Here is a 22,182-nt window from a genome sequence, read left to right as displayed (position 1 = left end):
GCGCCTGGCTTCCGACCGCCAACTCAGCCCACGTCACCACCAGCGTCAGCGGTAGCCGCACCCATGCAGACCGTTATTGTTAATAACTATTGTTATAGCAAGAAATCTATTCGCTGGTGTTGCTCTGCAAGGAATGTACCGTTCGCGATGAAACCGTTTGTAACGGGCAATGTGTTTAACGTAGGCATTTTGTAAAATGACCGGGCATTGTGTAGAAAAGACATTGTGCAAAATGTCCGTAACAAGTTTCGGTCAATCTATAAAATGTCCGATCATTATACAGAATACCTACAGGGTGGTGGTCAATGTATCGAAATGCTCCTGTTACATAGATGTGATAGGTTAAATTACGCTACATATATAAATCCGTAAGACGGCCGGCAACACTTTCCTAAGACACTAGTGTTGTTTAAATAATAAGAAAAGCGATGTGTGGTCCAACCGAACCTATCACATCTATGTATGGTTTTAATAATAATAATAATAATAATAAGTTTAATGTCAACGAATCGTGGGTATTATATAAAATGTCCGGGCTATTTGTGAAATACCTGCCCATTATACACATTGCCCCAAAAAATGTGCAATCTACACAATGTCCGGTCATTTTACAAAACGCCCACGTTGAACACATTGCCCTTAACACCTTTCACATCTAATAGGAGATATTTCTACGATGATCCCACTTGCAAACATTTATGGTATTCGTTATTGTTAATAACTATTGTTGTTGTAATTATCCAATAAGAACGGTAAACCACCTACGGCATGCTACAAATACTGCTCGTTCCAATGAAAAGTGTGCAATAAAATAATTTCTAACAAAAAAAAATCCGACTTCGAAATGCACTAAAAAGTGTAAAATAATTACAATTTCATTTATACCAGTATTCCACAGCTATTAATAAAATCTACTTAATCGTTAAATAGGATTTAACGACATATTAATTACCAAGTTTGCCATACCGCAATCAAATCGTTATTGGCAGGATTGTATAATCGGGTGTTCGAGCGAAAACCGAACGTTTCAAATTTAAAATCGTTTACTTAGTTTAAAACGGTTAAGGTTAACAATACCTCTTTAAAGACTGCTGATCGCTTATGGATTCTAGAAATAGACTACCATAAATCACTCTGGATAAATCACTCTACCATAATAGTCTCTATTTAAATTCTAAACCGTTCACAATAACGCAATAGGCTTCCCCTTTGTCCCAGGTGTTTACATGTCACCTCGTTACCGTTTCGCCGACTCGGCGGGCCGACGGAGCGTGACTAGTTCGGCGGAGAGGTGGCGTGAGGCCCCTGGAACAAAGGGGACTCTTCAATATTTAAGCCGGGCGATTTTAACCGCTTAATCTTAATTCTTAGCCAGTCTTTCTACGATTCTACTACTTCCTTCCTAAATTCCGAACTCTTTGCTTCGGGAACACGCGGACAGAAGCAAAATCGCGCTTAAAGTATTTCATTTTTATTAAACTTAGACTTAAGCATTTGTCAAACTTTGTACAACCGTCGACAGCAACGAGCTCAAATACATTTGGTTCATTTAAAAACAACTCTGGCTCATTCTTAACAACCGCATCGTCCTAACGTCCGGCACCTTTTTACAATCACGGAATCTTCCAATCGCCTCCTTTCTCACGGCGACGAAACGCGTGTACACGGGAATTTTCAATTTTTCGCCGCCTCCGAAAAGGTTGAAATGTATTTAGTATCCTATTTCACGATTAATTAAATTTTATTAATAACTGTGGAATACTGGTATAAATGAAATAGTAATTATTTTACACTTTTTAGTGCATTTTGAAGTCGGATTTTTTTTTTTGTTAAAAATTATTTTTTACATTCTGTACTACTGATCCATCGTTAAACGCTATTAAACTAACGTCCGTGATGATACAAATGTACATTTTCGCTCCATTTACCAAAAAGATCAAACCTTAGATGCGCTCCGAAATATTTCGCAGTTCCAGCGGCGTATTGCTTTCAAAGTGCCTCCCTCTAAATATCGAACGGCACGCCGCTAGGTCGGCGACGCACGGGATTACGCCCAGGCGTATACGGGGGGCAAATCGCCATGAGTGTTTCTCAAGTACGCGTCCGCGACGAGACTAGCGGATTGCAAAGTGATTCGCGTCAACGAGGGTTGTAAATCCTCGCTACGGTTTGACCGACGCCACGAATCGCGTACTACTCTGCGACCGGTTAAGGAGACAGAGCTCATTAGGGTTGTAATTAATTGTATAAAGATTATGATGTTTGGATGTATTTAATGTTTGCACAAGATTTAATGGTTTGATGAGTTACTTTGACTCAAGTGTTAACAGTTGTTCGTATGTTTGGTTTAACGTATATGTGCTTATAAAGCAAACTGATCGGAGTCTCAACGGAGGCTTTAGAATACGAACGAAGTGACTTGGTCGGAAGACCGACAAGAAGTGTCCAGCGTTTTGATGGTTTGTCTCTAGTTTCTATTTTCCCTCTCCTGGGTCTCAAGAACGGTCAGTTAGGAACTGCAGCGAAATAGCTGAACCCCAACAGCCGCGATGCACATGGGAGCCCTTTGGTTTGGAAGGATCGGTTGTACCCCAGGCGATAAATGAATGAATGCTTTTATGGTCAAGGTGACCGTTGGTGCCTGGGACCGATAACTGGACTGCGCAGACACGTGCATCACACAGGGTCCGTCTAAGACCCGGAAGAGCCGAAGGTTTGGGCCTTTTGTTTACGCACTGGAAATAATGTTCTGAGTTTATGATTTGGAGTCTTCTAAGCCCTGGGTGGTAATTTCTTTAATACGTGATGAACTACCACTTCGGCCAGCTTAGGGTAGTTTTTAAGAGTCATGTTAAATATGACCGATCGTGTTTTTGAATTACTGCAATAAACTATGAAAGCTGCCATGCCGCGTAACAATGAGAGTGTGCGATTTCGATTTCGCAGTAACATAGTTCATTTATGAAAAGAAACGTACACGTCTCCAAAACAAAAAAATCATTCTCATCACGATCAATGTAGATCTTGGGTTTTATTCATATTTCGGCAATGTAGGTTACCGTACAGAACCGATGAGACTAAAATATTAAAAAACAATACATATTTTTGCATTTCATATAATTTCATTGGAATAATCTTGTATTCGTGTTTTATTTGCGCGTGTTGGTGAGGTTGGGTTATATATTAGTATTCCACGCGATCGTGTTCTTTTCGCCATGAATTATTTCCAAGTTCCAGCGGCGTATTGCTTTGCCTTGAAATTTTTCAAAGTGCCAAAGCAGCGTGTGTTACTTTGGCCCAAAATTTCTCCAAGTTCCATTTGCTCCGTAATTTTTCAAAGTTCCAGCGGCGTATTGTTTCTTTATTCGTACTGTAAAAAAAAATGAGCAATGCCAGAAAGCAGGAAATATAACATCCAACCTTCACAAATTTCACAATTTTTTTCAGATTAGTATATAAGATTTATGAATACATCTCTATTATTTCTCTTTCTTTCTTTCCAAAATCTCTTCCTGTATTCCGTATACGCACTCGCACCTCTCGGTGCGTATTTAACTCTCTCTTGCTCTCTGTGGCCTCGTCTAACCGACAAGACGAATCTCCAAGCATAGGGCTGAGTCCCAACCGATCGCAGCGTGGTAACTGCTCTACCGAGTACAACACCCCGCCAGGTACCGAAATCGGCTACAGACGATTCCGAGTCTCGACGTCGAACTTGGAGTACCCATGCTCGGCCGTTAGGGCGCCGCGGCCGTCGTTCGGCGAGATTCCGACGACGAATCCAATGACGCCCGTACGGCAAACCGGGGCCCGTGCGATGGCCAGTCACGAGGGCCGGCCACCTAGTAGTGTCACATTGTTTTGAGCCTTTCAACCCACACGAAACTCCTAGAAATATCGTTGCCACCTTTGTCTAGAAAGGATACGGCCATAGAGGCGTTCAGGCATAATCTCACGGGTAGTAGCTTCGCACCACCAGCCCTCGACCGAGTGCGTGAACCAAATGTCCGAACCTGCGGTTCCTCTCGTACTGAGCAGGATTACTATCGCAACGACTAGTCATCAATAGGGTAAAACTAACCTATCTCACGACGGTCTAAACCCAGCTCACGTTCCCTGTTGGCGGGTGAACAATTCGTCGCTTGGCGAATTCTGCTTCGCAATGATAGGAAGAACCGACATCGAAGGATCAAAAAGCGACGTCGCTATGAATGCTTGGCCGCCACAAGTCTGTTATCCCTGTGGTAATTTTTCTGACACCTTTTGCTGAAAACTCTTCAAGCCAAAAGGATCGATAGGCCGTGCTTTCGCAGTCTCTATGCGTACTGAACATCGAGATCAAGCCAGCTTTTGCCCTTTTGCTCTACGCGAGGTTTCTGTCCTTGCTGAGCTGGCCTTAGGACACCTGCATTATTCTTTGACCGATGTACCGCCCCAGTCAAACTCCCGGCCTGGCAGTGTCCTCTAATCGGATCATGCCGGAGTATTATGGGCGATCGGCACAGGGCATCACACCACTCTTGTACACTTGGTTCTAGAATTCTGCGACAACCGGGTCGAAACCACGGTACACGCGCTCCGCCTAATCGATTTGCGATGACAGCCGCGGATCGGCGTCGCGCATCGCGGGCCCCCACTCCCGTGCGATTAGACTATAAGTATAATATCGATGAGTTGCCTCGAGGCTTTGGCCCCGAGGGGACCTCCTAGGAGGTCCGGACCTGAGCACCGGAGCTCTCGACGCCATGGGTTTCCTGGCGAAGAGATCTCTGGCTAACGGGCCGTAGCATTGCACTACGCTACGACCTGACAGCTCCCATAGGTCCAGCGGCCGTAGGCGTCTAGCCTCGTCAGTCCCGTGGTTGACCCGGGGTGACCAAGCTAGTGCGCGTTCATAATCTCTGCTGGTGCTTCCGTGGGGATTCCGAACGCTAGCTTACACGGCACCGCATTCTGCCTTTGGCAGCCGATTCCGTCCGGCATCGTGGCGTTACCCAGGCTGGCCAGGATCGGTCGTCGTCTCGTTCGGTTCTACCTCGGCGTACGAGAAGACGAGCCGCGTGAGGCAAGCGGGCAACAACTCCACTGCAGCGCGAAACACCGCAGCGCGTTTGAATAAATACCGTCGGCCCAATCGGGTCTTTCCTTTCCCGACTCTTGCGTCCGCTCTCTCAACACTCGATAGTGTCTCGGCGCTTTCGCTAATTTGTTCGCGTTCGCGCTCCGCTTGCACCCGCGCTCCGCGTACACCAGCGTGCGTCCGTTTAGTTCGTAAGGCGGTAGCGACCGCAGTAGTTTGTAACAGGGTTAGATATAAGTTCCGCGTGATTTCTGTGACGGACCGGGTTTCGACCGTAATATGTAAGTCCTGTATCTTAGTTTTAAGCACCACGACTCCACGCGTCTAACCACCAGACAATCTTCTGATTATAGTATCCGAGGCAGGAGCATACCGCCGCCCGACCAGCCCGGCGGGGATAGACGCCGACATGTACAGCTATAGTAGTCATCCTTAGTTGAATAAACATATATATTTTTCTACCTAAAAACTGCCTCGTTATTTACCGACCTGTTCCCTTGCGAACCCTGGCACGGGGAAACCGACCGCGGTGCGCAACGCCGTGCGCACCGAACCGACCGACCCCGTTACAGAGTAAGTAAAGAAACTATGAAAGTAGTGGTATTTTATCGGCGATATAAAATCTCCCACTTATGCTATACCTCTCATGTCTCCTTATAATGCCAGACTAGAGTCAAGCTCAACAGCGTCTTCTTTCCCCGCTAATTTTTCCAAGCCCGTTCCCTTGGCAGTGGTTTCGCTAGAAAGTAGATAGGGACAGTTTAATGTAAGTCCGGCCGTCGGAAGACAAGCACGGACATGCCACCTCACCCGTTAGGCTATATGCAACTATTTACCCACTGCCCAGCAATCACTGCCACCCAGGCGGCGGGGAGTGGACAAACGGTCTACTCATGTATTGCAAATCATCGTATTCAGGGACGGAAGATCCAACACTTGACTCTTTGTCGGCGTGTAACGAGTTTTGCTCTAGAACGCTCTTACTTTTATCAAGCTTACCTGAGTGGTCCCAGCTTAACCCACCAGGCGCTTGACGTCCACAGCCAGATCCCAGTTTGCCACCGGTAAACCGGTGCCCGGACCACACCACGAGGAGGAGGGGTTGGCACATGTCGCCGCCGGGGCTGGCTGCAAGGCCCCAGCGGCATCTTTGTGGTCCAGTAAATAGGGACAGAGGGGAATCTCGTTAATCCATTCATGCGCGTCACTAGTTAGATGACGAGGCATTTGGCTATCGCCTGTACACCAATGGTTTACTCTTCCAGGGTTTGATGTTCGCCCCCCTGTTGAAAATTATGAATACCTACATAATAACATTGGTAAAATATTGACCTAACAAAACTATATATACATACATAAATCAATTCATAAACCTTATAAGTACCGGTATCTAATTCCTTAACTATGATCTATTAACTATAATCTATAAATTGGTTCACCATCTTAATTGATGAGCGTAATGTAAGTAATGATAGATTCGATATTTCATCTTTTTTAAAGCCCAATAGTTTGATTATCAAATGTTTTTTTTTGGCATAGCACCCAATGCTCCAATGACTGTGGGTAATACCATACTGTTTGTTGCATGCAATGTTTCTAATAAATATTTAGCTACTTGATCGTATTTGAGCCGTTTTTCGTCCGCCGCTGCATCAAGTGATTGTCCGTCCTCGTAGCGGACTGTTACATCGACTACGAGGACCCTTCTATCGCCCTTAATTACAACATCAGGTTTGAACAATTTACCTTGTACTTCGATCGAAGGTTGAACGAAAACACTAGCTTTATGCTTGACCTTGTCTATTATTTGATAGACGGTATTATTGTGTCTATGTATTCGCGAATTTTTATTAGAAATGCATTGGCCTAGAATATGCCCTAGTGTTTCGGGCTTTGCATGACAGTGTCGACACTGCACTGATGCCTTTTTGTTGGCTATAGCTAGTACCACCTTTGTGCCAAAAGTATTCGTACACAACTGGATGGCATTAATAAATCTATATCCTTTGAGAAGATTGGGTTGGTGGAGCCACCTATTGCCTATTGGGTCGTTTTTAAAAGAACTAACACTCTTTCCTTGTGAGGTTAATTGAGCCCATTCAGTAGCGTATAGGCTTTTAATTCTACGCTTTTCACCATCGAGTTGCACTAATGATAAGGGCTAGTTAATTATCATAGAAGTGGCTGCCTTCTTTGCCATAATCTGAACTCTGCCAAATATAGCCATATTTCTAAGAACAGGATCATGCGATTCCTGTATTTTTGAAATATTCTTAATAAAAGCAAGCCTGACAATATGTTCAAGGCGTGGGAAGCCAAGTCCGCCGTCACTTTTTTTTGCATAAAAACAGCCCATAGCTGTTGACGGTTGGAGGTGTAATATAGATTTAATAATTTGTCTGATCTCTTGATCCAACTCTTTAAGACAACCGCCGATATTTTGTGTGAGATCTTTGGGCAAGATGTGAGTAGCTACCAGGATAATCTTCTGCTCGGGTCTCAGAGCTAGTTTCTTGGTCCGCTTGATGCAACTAATAATAAGCTGCTTTTCATCTCCTTTCGCAAAGCCATGCCAAGGCCCCATACGGACACCTAGATATTTGAAGACGTTATCTGGTTGCGTATATGGAATAATTTTATTATTGATAGTTAGATTTGGATTTTCACAATACCACGTGTCTTTTAGTGGTTTAATTTGAAATGTATGGCACTTATGAGGTGCAATTGTCATTCCTAATTCTTCTAGACATTTAGTTACCAACCTAAGCTGTTTTATCGCCTCTTTTTTATTACAGGCCAACAGTACGAGGTCATCAGCGAAAGCTAAAATGGAAAGTTTATAGTTGCCAATATCAATACCACCACCAATGCTTTTCACTTTCCGAATTATTGGATCTATCAGCACATTAAATAAAAAAGGAGATATGGGATCTCCCTGTTTGACGCCTCTCTCAAGAGTGACGTCAATATGTGCTCCGTTTCCACAGGCAATGGTCGTGGTACAGTTCATGTATTCTTCTTTGAAATAATGGTGGTTGAGAACCCCCGCCTCTTGCAATCTATCGAAAAGGAACGAGTGCGGAACGGTGTCAAACGCCTTTGCAATATCAAGGACAACAATAACACCTCCTTTATCAGTTTTGGCAGACCTTACGGCTTCACCTAAAAGAAAAGTGTTAAAAGAACAACCGTTTTCGGCAACAAAGCCCTTCTGTCTTACCGAGAACTCTACGAGCGATCGCAATCGCTTATCCAACACACCCATAAAGGTACGGCAAAGTAGTGAGCCAACTGTGACTGGTCTCCAGTTCTTTGCATCCGACATATCACTGCTGTCCTTTGGGATTAAGGTCGTCCTATTGCGTCTCCAGCTTGTAGTGAAACAAGAAGTAAGCAGGAGCAAATTAAATAATTTTGCCAGGATCTGAGCAACATCTTTGTTCTTGATGGATTGCTTAGTTATTTCATCACGTCCCACTGCAGTACCGTTTTAATACCAGCGATTCTGGCAATTACCTCTTCACACGTTATAGGTGCAAACGCGTCCATCGGCGTGATCTTATTACTTCGCTGATCAGGGGGACGGTAGGGTCCTTCCGCACCCCATAACTGTCGATAGAGGGCGTCCACATCACTTTTATCTGGAAGAGGTGGTTTAGGTTTAAGACGGGACATTTCGTTGTAATCACCATTTCGGCCAAAGTACGAGTTGCATTATTATAAAGATCTTGGCATCTTGCAAAGTATGATTGTTTCTTTTTAGCGCGTTTACCAATTTGTTTCTTGTTTTTGTTATTATTATTATTGTTTCTTAGTACGCGTTCGCGATGTGAAGCCGATATTGTTTTTATAACCGGTTGACACCACCACGAACCTTGTACCTCCTTAATATCAATTAAGACGCTAAGGATAATAATTCGCTTAAATATAGGTTAAATATGATAATATGTTTATTACAAGGTTGATACCAAATAGAATTATGACGTAAGCGGCACGATGCCTGTATGAATTTACTTTACTGGTCGGAGAATCGAAGTATCCCGTGGACTCTAAGTTCGAATTATTCACGGCTCGAATCTGACGAAGACTGGCCCGGTAAGACTTGTGAATTGTCTGACGACTCGTGTTCGAATGAATGTCCGTGTCAAAACGTCCAGCAAGAAGCCGCAGAGAGGTAGTCCGACGAGGTAGGCATTGACCAAAAAAGGGCCAATTAGTAACGTTTTGAATTTAGCTATTGGCGATAGGCTGAAGTGTTCAGCAAATCAGCTCGCCGGACATTTCCCATGTAAGCTGCCGGAAAACCCAGCAGGCTGCGGTGCATGTGGAGTCTTAAGGTGCGTGTTTGCACAGACCGGCGATAACTCCCAGGTAAGAGCGATTGATGACTCAGGTATAGGCTGTTTGCCAGATGCGAGCGAATGAAGGCTCTGACGGTCTTGGTGACCGGTGGTACCTGGGACAGAGCGCAAGACGGTTCGAACCCTGTTGGGGTTGTATAACTCACAAGACACATGCACGGCAGGGGGTCCTGTTTATGACACGGAATGAAAGTTTGATGTTCTGCAGAGTTAATCTGACAAAAGGTTTTAGGCGTTCGTTTAGGCCACTAGATATCTGTAGAAAGTGAAAGTACCCGTAAAAGATTGTAAACCGCGTGTCGCGAATTTTGTGGACAATACGAGTTCTAAAATCAACGTCCTGAGTTTTAGAACCTTCCTTAGAAATTCTCTTTACTATCTGGAAATTCCGAATTCTTGAATAACGATTGCCTTTTCCGTGACAAGCTATGCCTCCGACCAGTTTAGGTAGATTTCCGTATAATTGTGAATTATATTATTGACCGTGAATGATCGTGCTTCTAAATTAGTATAATAAACGGTTTGGTTATTCGTTCTTTTAGTTGTTAATCCTTGCCAGGTAAGCTGAATATATTGAACAGGCTTAAATTAAATTGCAGTGTTTTCATTACGGTCGACAAGAAGACCGTATGGTGGTTGATTGACAAAATTGTTATTGTGTACTTTACTGTTGTAGTTATAAATTCGCGATGCTGTGCAACAATTATTGTTTTTACTTTATTTGTAGCAGTTCCCCGTTACCCCAGGCTTGACCGTTTAGGTTCCAAATATAGATGAAACGAAACAATTTTCCAGGAACTCATCGATTAATTGCTGCGTTTGGCTTGGATAATCCTTAATCTTTTTCCAGGTTTTATTTAGTTCGTCATTAATAAAAGGAGTTTACTCTCATTGTCAAGGGTAAAGGCTCATCTATCTTCACGATAAATGTCGTCTTCCAGTCGTTATTCGCCGTCTGGCGAAAGTCATCAACATAAGATGATCTGGTATCACTGCTCCGTAATTCCTCAGTGTCATCCGAGTCACTGGAATTTTCATTATCAATTTGTGGATGCATTCTAGAGCCAAACAGCTGCCTCCGTTTTTCGCAGATTTGTTTAGGAGTCTTACCTGGAAAGTGTACAGCCAATTGCTTATTTGGCTGTTTAAATTTCTCGTACTCGGGCATTAATTCCCGAAGAAGTTGGATTTCAGCTGTAGTCCATACTGAAAGCCTATTAGAGCTGGATGGCGGTACTGCACAATTACCTTTTGCCATCTCAGCTCTCTTTAGAATTCTAGTGCTGGGATGCATGGAACGTTCGTGAGTGCTTAATCCCCTCTGAGTTCTAAAGCTAGAACCACAAACACCACACACATATAGTTGAGGTGGCCTATCAGGTTCAGGGCCTCCACATTTAGGTCTATGACAAAGCACTCCATGACATTTGGTGAAAACAGCACCACACTTGATGCAAATCCACTGCTGGCGAATCTCAGAGTGATGGTCCTCTAAGTGCTTAAGGAAATATTTAAGGTTAAGAAAACAGATGTTATTGCTGCTCTGGCTACAAATAGGGCATTGAAAGGAATCTGGTACACGCACGACCAACTTGAAATAATAAGTTCGTATCAGTGTCACCCCTAATAGTTACTGGTGGGCGGGCGACATGACCACCAGCATCCGAGGCTTCTATATTCCGTGTGCTGTCCATAATTGTTCGTTTAAACATGGTAAACAAAGTAATCCAAAAAGTGAGAACAGCCATGTACCAAACCAACTAGAGGACTCGCCACACTCCATTTAGCCGTGACCACGGTTCGCAGAGTTTGCGCATACCCGGTGAACCGCAGCCATGTTACCGGCAGGTACTTCGAGGAGGTAGGTCGTCACGACTTGGCACGGGAGAGGCTGAAGGGCCAAAGGGCTTGTATAATGCATCACCGTCCCTGTAACTACGACTCTCAGAAGCGACCACGTCGCCCCACGGTGCTACACGATGTAAAGTGGTTCCCGATCCCTCCGCACCTCCACGAGGTGGGAGCTGGGCAACGTCCAGTTGGCGACAACTGGACGGCTGAGCCGGAGGGACAGCACTGTGTGAGCTACGAGGTTGTTTAAGAGAGTCGTAGTTACTCCCGCCGTTTACCCGCGCTTTTTTGAATTTCTTCACGTTGATTCAGAGCACTGGGCAGAAAGCAGATTGCCTCATCACCCGCAAGGGCCATCGCAATACTTTGTTTTAATTAGACAGTCGGATTCCCCTACTCCGTGCCAGTTCTGAGCTAAGCGTTGAATGGCGGCCGAAGAAGCGACCACGACGGCATAACCTCCACGGAAGCCTCGCAGCAAGGAAGATCTGCGGGAGGCCAAGGCACGGGACCGAGCTCGGATCCCGGGACGCGACCGAAGTCGCTAAACGTTCACCTCGCCCAGGCCCGGCACGTCAGCCAGACCCGCTTCCCGACCAAGCCCGACACGCCCCGCACCTCAGAGCCAATCCTTATTCCGAAGTTACGGATCCAATTTGCCGACTTCCCTTACCTACATTAATCAATCGACTAGAGGCTCTTCACCTTTGAGACCTGCTGCGGATATCTGCGAACCGGCGCGACACCTCCACGTGGCCCTCTCCTGGATTTTCAAAGTCCGAGGGGAAGATCCAGACACCGCCGCAACTGCGGTGCTCTTGGCGTTCCAAACCCTATCTGCCTGTTAAAGGTTTCCAGGGAACTCGAACGCTTATACAGAAAAGAAAACTCTTCCCAGATCTCCCGACGGCGTCTCCAGGTTATTTTGGGTTACTCCGAAGAAAACACTTGTGAGGAGCCCGAGACCGCGAAACCGCGGGCCCCGCCAGCGCATTAGTACCGACGCCGCCGATAGGTGGCGACCGCGCGTACCGCGAACTCGCGAGGCAAACGGCCTCGCGAGTATTGATATACCGGGCCGCGACACGGCAGAGACGAGATCGACACTCGGAAGCGAACCATACGGCAAGCGATAAAGAGACACGATCATCTTCATTTTTGGCTCCTTACGAATCCTCCAGCAGCGTTCGGCAGGACGGGTTGTCTTCACGGCCGTCCTCCGATACAGTCCGCTGTATCTCTGGCCACAGCCGAGAGCTCGCTCTCGGCGGCTTCCTGACCGCCGGCTCGGACGTATTACGTTTCTACGGCGTCCACCGGAGCACGGTCCCCCTAACTGCCTGGGTATAGGACGGGTTGTCTTTACGGCCGTCCGCCCATGAAGGCATCGAACGCCCGATCCCCCAAACACTCCCGCTACCTCCGCCGCACCGAAACGCCGCGATAAAGACGGCCAACACCCCGTCCCGCGACCGCGACCGCGCCGCGCCATAGATATAAGTCCGCACCGTAGATGTAAGTCCGCGCTATAGATGTAAGTCCGCGCCGTAGAGTATAAGTCCGCACCGTAACCGTTCCGCGACCGTAGGCTAAGACCGTTAGAGTGATAGGAACCCAGGGCCGTAGCATTAAGTATTCTTGTAACTAGGATTAAGAAAATATATTTATTCTTTTACCCCCTATACCACTGACTTTCATTTCATTCGTTCACCCGAACCCCGGACTTACCGGCTGAGCGGCAACCCCCCGGCGGTTACCCGTCACATTGGCGCCCGAACAGGGACCTCTGCTCGCGAAAAGAACGAATGAACAAAGTCAGTTGGATATACGCCCTCCGCAAACCAGAACTCATCAAGCTCGCCGACGACTGGGGCTTGGACTCCAGCGGGAACCATAGACGACCTCCGGATCCGAGTCGCCGCACACCACGGACGATGCCAGCCAAGGAACCGGCCGGCACCGACGGCGCCGCCTCAGCGGCCGCCAGATCACCCAGCCCGCCGCCCGACCTCCAGGTCTGGGACAGCCTTCGAAAGAGCGGCGTCTCTTTCGACGGCCGAGATGCCGAGGACTTCCTGGACCGATTGGAAGGCCTACGAGGGGGACTGGCCCTCTCCTCGGACCACCTGCTCCGGGGCCTGCCCGCTCTACTACGAGGGTCCGCGTACACGTGGTACCTCAATAGACGCCGCGCCTGGTCAGATTGGCGCCAGTTCGAGAAGGAGTTCTACGAACAATACCTGCCCGGCCAGGAGCCAGAGGACCTGATGGAGAAGATCATCCGCCGGGAACAACGACCAGGGGAGCCAGCCCGAGACTACATCACGGCGCTCGAAACCCTCATGCGCCGCCACGGCGGTCTGACGGAGGCAGACCAGCTAAACCGACTGCACCGGAACCTCCTCCCGGAGTACCACCTCTACATTCACCGAGGTGACGTCCGCACCCGGTCGGACCTGTTCCGACTCATCACAGACTTCGAGGAGATCCAAAGGCGACAAAAAACAGTCACCATCACCGGCCGAGAAGCCCAGCCGGGCTCCCCGACACCACGCGGCCGAGGCAAGCAGCAGCTACGACCGAGAGACCTGCTGCTGGAGATGCGGCCAGCGTGGCCACCTCAGGACCGAATGCCGCCGCCCGGGCCGATTGTTCTGCAGTTACTGCGGGACAGCCGGCACCCGCACGACCGACTGCCGCTGCCACCAGGCGGGAAACCAACGCTGGGCCGGGCCATCAGGCGCCGCCCGGCCAGAACCAGACCAGACGCCAGCCGCCGAGAAGTAAGCGACGATGGTCGCATCCACCTCGAGTTCCTGGTCCACGAGCGGCGATACCGCGCCCTCGTTGACACCGGAGCTACCCGCTCGTACATCAGAAGCGACCTGGCCGAGCTGTGCCGCAGGAACGGCGATATTTGGCGACCACACCGGCAAACACTACGGGTCGCCGACGGGACCGAGACCATCACAGAGGGCGAAATTGAAGTACAGGCCACCATCAACGGCCAACCAGTCCGGCACCGCTACGGGGTACTGTCCACCCTCAGCCAAACCATCCTGCTAGGGATGGACGTGCTGGGCCGTATGAGCACCAGCATCCGGATCGGCCCATGCCAGTGGGACTGCCCAGATACCGCTGAGGCCGTCGAACCGACCGGACCGACCGGCTACACCCCGGCTCAACAACAGGCCCTGCAACGGCTCCTGGACGAGGAACTGCCGAAATTCCAACACTTGCGGCCCACCACCACCTGGGCCAGCCACCGCCTGCGCCTGAAGGAGGGAGCCGAACCCGCCAAACAGCGGTACACGCCGCGAAACCCGGCCATGCAGGCGATCATAGACCAGGAGGTGGACAAAATGCTAGCCGACGGCATCATCGAGCCCTCCCACAGTCCGTGGAGCTCGCCAGTCGTGCTTGTCCGCAAAAAGAACGGAGCCTACCGGTTTTGCGTCGACTACCGCCAAGTCAACCAGCGGACCGTGAAAGACGCATACCCGCTGCCGCAGGTCCAGGACACGTTAGACAAACTACGGGAGGCCCGCTTCATCACCACCCTCGACCTGGCCAACGGCTATTGGCAGGTACCACTGGACGCCGCCAGCCGGCCCATCACCGCCTTCACCGTCCCCGGGAGGGGACTCTTCCAGTTCCGAGTCATGCCATTCGGGCTCCATTCCGCGCCGAGCACCTTCCAGCGACTACTGGACGAAGTAGTCGGGCCCAAACTGGCCCCCTGGTGCTTCGCCTACTTGGACGACATCATCGTGCTGGGACGCACGTTCCAAGAACACCTCGCCAACCTCCGCGAGGTCTTCAGACGGCTCCGCGCTGCCAACCTCCGACTCAACCCCGAGAAGTGCTGCTTCGGACGCACCGAGCTAAAATACCTCGGCCATGTAGTCACCAGCCAAGGGGTCAGGACCGACCCCGACAAAGTCCAGGCTATCAAGGGCATCCCAGCACCGAGAAACGCCAAGGAGTTGCGCCGCTTCCTGGGAACCGCCTCGTGGTACCGCCGGTTCATTCCCCGCTTCGCCGACCTCGCCGCACCGTTGAACCAGCTGCTACAAAAGCGGGTCCGCTGGAGATGGGACGCCGAGGAAGACGCCGCATTCCTCGAATTGCGGCACCGCCTGGCCACCGCACCGGTCCTCGCGTGCCCGGACTTCGACCGGGAATTCACGCTACAAACGGACGCCAGTAGCGAGGGGCTCGGCGCCGTCCTAACCCAGGACTATGACGGCGAAGAACACGTGGTCGCTTACGCCAGTCGATCCCTCAACCGAGCGGAGAGAAACTACTCCACCACCGAGCGAGAATGTCTAGCTATCGTCTGGGGGATCCGAAAAATGCGCCCCTACCTGGAGGGGTACCACTTCACGGTGCTAACCGACCACCAAGCCCCCCGCTGGCTGCAAACGCTAGACAGTCCGTCCGGCCGCCTCGCCCGTTGGAGCATGGAGCTCCAACACTACGACTTTACGGTACGCTATCGAAAAGGGGAGAACAACCTAGTGGCCCACGCGCTATCCCGCCAGCCAGAGGACCCGCCGGAAGAGGAGGCGGACACCGTCAACGGGCCGGACCCATGGTACGACCGGCTCCGGCAGGCAGTCGAAACCGACCCAGGGAAACACCCGGAATACCGCCTGCAAGGCAACCAGCTCTACCGCCACATACCGGACTCCACAGGCCTCCACCCCGACCTGGAGTGGAAAGAGTGCGTACCAAAGGACCGCCGGCAACACGTCCTAACCGAGAACCACGACGTACCAACCGCCGGCCACCTGGGCACCCGGAAGACCAACGCCCGGCTGGCCCGTCGCTACTACTGGCCAGGCATGTTTCGCGACGCCGCCCGGCACGTACGCGGCTGCCCGAGCTGCCTCGCACACAAGGTGCTGCAACAGGCCCCAGCCGGCGCCATGCACTCAACACCAACTAGCAGCCCATGGGAGGTAGTGACCGCCGACCTGGTAGGGCCCCTACCACGATCCAGAAAAGGCCACACCACGCTCCTGGTTATGCAGGATAAGTTCACTAAATGGGTGGAACTTCAACCGCTACGCCAAGCCACAGCACCAGCCGTCACCAGGGCATTCCGGGAAAGAATCGTGATGAGATTCGGCCGTCCAAAAATGGTCATCACGGATAACGGGCGCCAGTTCGAAAGCCGCGACTTCACATCCCACCTAGCCGCCTACGGGATAGAGCACCGCAAGACGCCACCCTACACACCGCAGTGCAACCCGGTGGAACGCACCAACCGGGTGATCAAAACCATGATCGCACAGGCCACGACCACCGGCCACCGCGATTGGGATGAGTGGTTACCAGAACTAGCCTTCGCGTACAACACCGCGCAACACGAAGCCACCGAACAGACGCCGGCCTACCTAAACTTCGGCCACGAGCTGACCGTTCCAGGGAGCAGCCACAACGCCCTCGCCGCCACCGATGACCACCAGGAAACCCTAGCGCGACTCCAGGACGCGCTCACCATGGCACAACGGGCACTCGGCAAGGCTCAGCAATCCCGAAAGAAATATTACGACCTGAGGAGGCGAGCCTGGGCCCCTAAGGTCGGGGACCCGGTCATGCGGCGAGAGCACCCACTATCCTCCGCCGCAGACCATTACAACGCCAAGCTGGCCCCAAAATTCGCTGGACCCTACATAGTCGCCGAACGCCTCGGCCCAAACGTGGTGCGGCTCCGAGAGCAGCGAGGCAAACTGCGCACGGCACACATCCAGGACCTCAAGCCGTGCCCCACCATCGACGACAACCAGGTCGCGAGCTGCGAACCGCGAAGAGACATTAATCACTCTGCCACCAGGGGGAAAATCCGCGAACCGCGAACTCGCGAGGCAAAGCACCCCGCGAGCAAATATATAACGAGCCGCGAACCCGCGAAGGAAGAAAATCAAGCAACAAGCATGTCGCACAGCAAGGAGACAGCTACACCTCTGGGCCGCCGCGACCCGCGACCACCCGAGGCTCGACCCCGGATCATCCGGGTCCAGGACCTCCGCGGACCAGTCCGCATCGTGGGGCCACCCCCACGTGTTTCGCCGCCGCCACGCCAGCCGCCAGGGCGAGACGTGGCGGAGACCATAACGCCGGCCGCGCAGCCGCCGGCGCAGCCAGAAGGACCGGGGGTCTCAGCCCCGGCTCCGCATCGACACCACCGCGTCGCCAGGGCGACGCCAGCCGACCGGGCCGACACGATGGCCAGGGCAAGGGCCCTAGCCGAAACCACCCGGAGGGCCACTCGACCAGCCAGGCCAACGCGACCAGCCAGGCCGACTCGACCAGCCGCGCCACCGCCAGCTCCGCGACCAGCCGCACCGACAGCCCGGCCACCAGCAGCACCGCCAACACCACCCGTCGGCCCGACACCGGACCCGCCCAGTGCAGCGGCCGTTTCGGCCGCACCACCGGCCGCGCCACCGGCTGCACCACCGGCCGCGCCACCGGCCGTACCACCGGCCGCACCACCGGCTGCACCACCGGCCGCACCACCGGCCACGCCAGCAGGCTTGCCGCCAGAGCCACCGACGCCAGCCTGGACGCCACCGCCGCTCATTACGGAGCTCCCCGACCGGCCGCACCGCCAACACCGGCAAGCCCGCCGACCGAGCAGCGGCCCAACGAGGCCGACAGCGACCGCCACGGGCCCCGCCACCGTAACCAGCCGCCCCGCCGACCATCCAACACCGGAAGCCGTCACCGTCACCACCGGGAGGACGGACGAGGCCGTCCTCGACTGCGAGGTCCTCTCACGGCGGCGGCCCACCTACGTGACCCTGGCCAACGGCGTCACGCTGGCCATCCGCCGACTCCGGACAGGGCGCGTCCGGGTCCGAGCGCTTCTGGGGCCCGCACCGCCACAGGGTCCACCAGGCACGGCGGAAACCGAACCCTGAGCCAGACCGCCCCGCGGGAAGTTGGCTGAGGGTTTGGATGTGTACATAATGTATCATAGCGTTGTTCCATTTCTTCTCTTAGTATGTAAGGCCTAGTTTTAAGTTCGGGAGGGGTAACCCTCCCCACCTAAACACCGTCATCGCTTCCCTCCGGGATCCCTCCCCTTCCGGGGTTTCGCGGCCTAGGAAGGGAGGGGGAGACTGTGAGGAGCCCGAGGCCGCGAAACCGCGGGCCCCGCCAGCGCATTAGTACCGACGCCGCCGATAGGTGGCGACCGCGCGTACCGCGAACTCGCGAGGCAAACGGCCTCGCGAGTATTGATATACCGGGCCGCGACACGGCAGAAATCAGATCGACACTCGGAAGCGAACCATACGGCAAGCGATAAAGAGACACGATCATCTTCATTTTTGGCTCCTTACGAATCCTCCAGCAGCGTTCGGCAGGACGGGTTGTCTTCACGGCCGTCCTCCGATACAGTCCGCTGTATCCCTGGCCACAGCCGAGAGCTCGCTCTCGGCGGCTTCCTGACCGCCGGCTCGGACGTATTACGTCTCTACGGCGTCCACCGGAGCACGGTCCCCCTAACTGCCTGGGTATAGGACGGGTTGTCTTTACGGCCGTCCGCCCATGAAGGCATCGAACGCCCGATCCCCCAAACACTCCCGCTACCTCCGCCGCACCGAAACGCCGCGATAAAGACGGCCAACACCCCGTCCCGCGACCGCGACCGCGCCGCGCCATAGATATAAGTCCGCACCGTAGATGTAAGTCCGCGCTATAGATGTAAGTCCGCGCCGTAGAGTGTAAGTCCGCACCGTAACCGTTCCGCGACCGTAGGCTAAGACCGTTAGAGTGATAGGAACCCAGGGCCGTAGCATTAAGTATTCTTGTTACTAGGATTAAGAAAATATATTTATTCTTTTACCCCCCTATACCACTGACTTTCATTTCATTCGTTCACCCGAACCCCGGACTTACCGGCTGAGCCGGCAACCCCCCGGCGGTTACCCGTCACACACTCTTACGAGGGCCCGAATGGTATGCGGTTCCGCTGCCGGGTCCGGAATAAGAACCGGATTCCCTTTCGCCCAATGGGTGTGCATCTCTGCAAATCTTATTATTAATTCGATTTGGCCATATTTAACAGTTTTGTGTTGTTGCTTTTTATCTGAGAGCTTTAGGACACCTCATTTACATTGGATATCCCTTAGGGCTTAGGATCGACTGACTCGTGTGCAACGGCTGTTCACACGAAACCCTTCTCCACGTCAGTCCTCCAGGGCATCGCCCGAGTATTTGCTACAACCACCAAGATCTGCACCGACGGCGGCTCCACGCAGGCTCACGCCCAGACCCTTCTGCGCACACCGCCGCGACCCACCTACTCGTCAGGGCTTCATGGAGGACCAAATTTTGTCAAGCACCACTTGCCACTGACGGCGGAGTACAGGCGCGACGCTTCAGCGCCATCCATTTTCAGGGCTAGTTGCGTCGGCAGGTGAGGTGTTACACACTCCTTAGCGGATTCCGACTTCCATGGCCACCGTCCTGCTATCTTAAGCAACCATCGCCTTTCATGGTATCCCATAAGCGTCGACTTAGGCGCCTTAACGCTGCGTTTGGTTCATCCCACAGCGCCAGTTCTGCTTGCCAAAATTGGCCCACTTAGCACTCTGATCCAATAATAAAATCTAGTGGCTTCATTTGGTGCAAGCAAGCCAGAGATCTCACCCATTTAAAGTTTGAGAATAGGTTGAGGTTGTTTCGGCCCCAAGGCTTCTAATCATTCGCTTCACCAGATGAGACTCACAATAACTTTTCGAGCGTGTGCCAGTTATCCTGAGGGAAACTCCGGAGGGAACCAGCTACTAGATGGTTCGATTAGTCTTTCGCCACTATACCCAGTTCCGACGATCGATTTGCACGTCAGAATCGCTACAGACCTCCATCAGAATTTTCCCTGACTTCGTCCTAACCTCGCATAATTCACCATCTTTCAAGGCCCAACGTGTACGCTCTAGGTGCGCCTCTTCTCGCAATGAGAACGAGACGCCCCAGGAGTGCGAGGCCTAATCGTAACGAGGCCCATCCTCCCTAGGTCGACGCAAAGGACGACATTCACTTTCATTTCGCCTTTAGGTTTATTTATATCTCAATCACTTGCGCACATGTTACACTCCTTGGTCCGTGTTTCAAGACGGGTCCTGAGAGTACCCAAAGCAATAGCGTCGCCGACCGGTAATTCGAAGCTTGGCCAGTCCAAGGACTCCTCCTACTGACAGCTGGTCAGGCCCGGGCATGGCGCCTAGTCCGTACATCCGGGTATTATAACTGGACCTAGCTTGCGGCGGTCCTAACGCACACACATTCGAAAATGGATTGGTTGCGACCCGATAGAGTCTGAGCAGCGTCACACAGTCGGCCAGGCAACCGAGGGTCTGTCACAAACTCCGTAAAGGCGACGCACAGGCTCCGCCTCGGACCGTAAACCGATACAACTGGTCGCGACGTTCTACTAGGGGAGAAGTGCTCGACTACCTCGCCGGAACGTTCGCCGAAGGTGGTGTACCCTAGCTAGTGGAACCCTAGGGTCCATCCGGGGCATCGCGCACCAACGGGAGCCAGCGTTGTTGGCCACTCTATGGGCAAATGGCCCCATTCAAGATGGACTTGGGCGCAATTCAATGCCTCGCGATGAATGGATCCTCCTCAACACTACATTTCCCAGCGGCGGTACCACGGGATTCAGTGCTGGGCTCATTCCTGTTTGCTCGCCGCTACTAAGAAAATCCTAGTTAGTTTCTCTTCCTCCGCTTAATAATATGCTTAAATTCAGGGGGTAATCTCGTCTACTCTGAGGTCGTCAGTTTCTTTGGTTTCATCGAAAGGTGAATGATGATCGATGCAAAAAAATGAAAAAATAAGCGAAAAGACGCAAAAAGGCAAACACGTAGAGAATCTGTGCGTGAATCAACCTTTCGCATATTCAATTTTTCCTCTCTCGTTTCAAAATGTTTGTATTTATCGTTCGATTAAACGAGCACAAGAGGGAAAAAAATTGAGACACGACGTTCCCATAATTTTCGTGTTATTTCCTTTCTGCTTCAAACATTTTGTGGACTGCAGCTTCGTCGTATTGCTTTTATCAATTTTTAACAATTTCAAAGCGAAGACAACTCCCAAGTTGACCCATTTCGTCCCGGTTCAATTTTAACGTCCGTCTGTATTATTTTTTGTTCCACAAGAGATTTCGAATAGGTTTCTTTTTCATTATTTGTCATCCCTTCTTTTCGAGCGCAACGGCCGCAAGAGGAGAAGTAAGAGCGAGAGAGAACATTTCGCGTATATTTCATTTAGCAATTTTAACCAGCACGCGATGTACTCCACACACCTCTTAAATTTACCTGCTTTTCTCTTCTTCTCCCCTTGGCGCAAGGGTAAACCCCATTTTTCTCTTCTTTGGAACGCAGCAAACCTTTCGAGGACTAGACGACCGAGCGATGGTCGCGCGGTCTTCGCTTATCTTTAACAAACGAAGTAGTCCGTATGTATTTGAAATGTTGAAGCCTCCTAGAGCTTTAAGTCATGCGAGACATTGAAATGCTGTTTTAACGGGAGCATGCATAATTGCTTCGAAGCCTCCGAGGATTCGTAAATATCGTTTCTGGTAACATCGGGAGCGTGGATTTCTACGAGTGAACAATCGCGTAGATCCTATAACTCCAGCAGGATGGAGAAGCTTTGTAGATTATCTTCCGAGAACTCGATGCTTTCACGGGCGGTCGTTTATAAATTTTAACGAACGACTTGCGCGCCGTGGCGCACTTGCGCTAGTTCGAAGAGATATTTCGAAGTTTGTTTCTCTCCTTTAACGGCCTGCATTTAGTGTATCGGTTGCGATTTTCGTCACATCGTTTCCACGACAAACGCCGACGAACTGACCAACTATCGCTC

At 51.3% G+C, this 22,182-nt stretch overlaps 1 protein-coding gene across 1 annotated transcript; it reads left to right on the top strand.

Moving 5' to 3' along the window:
- Nucleotides 1–13,097: 13,097 nt before the first annotated feature.
- LOC123987947 lies at nt 13,098–18,224 on the top strand. The gene has a single exon (XM_046286374.1). The coding sequence runs from the start codon at nt 13,098–13,100 to the stop codon at nt 18,222–18,224; it is 5,127 nt and encodes a 1,708-aa protein (XP_046142330.1).
- The last annotated feature ends 3,958 nt before the right edge of the window (nt 18,225–22,182 follow it).

Source organism: Osmia bicornis, chromosome 7 (assembly GCF_907164935.1).
Source record: "Osmia bicornis bicornis chromosome 7, iOsmBic2.1, whole genome shotgun sequence".
NCBI lineage: Eukaryota > Metazoa > Arthropoda > Insecta > Hymenoptera > Megachilidae > Osmia > Osmia bicornis.
Note: the sequence above shows the minus strand (reverse complement) of the source record. Positions and strands in the feature narration are given on the sequence as shown.

What these genes read in the sequence shown, in the direction of transcription:
- LOC123987947 (XM_046286374.1), top strand. Translation starts at nt 13,098, where the DNA reads ATGAACAAAGTCAGTTGGATATACGCCCTCCGCAAACCAGAACTCATC.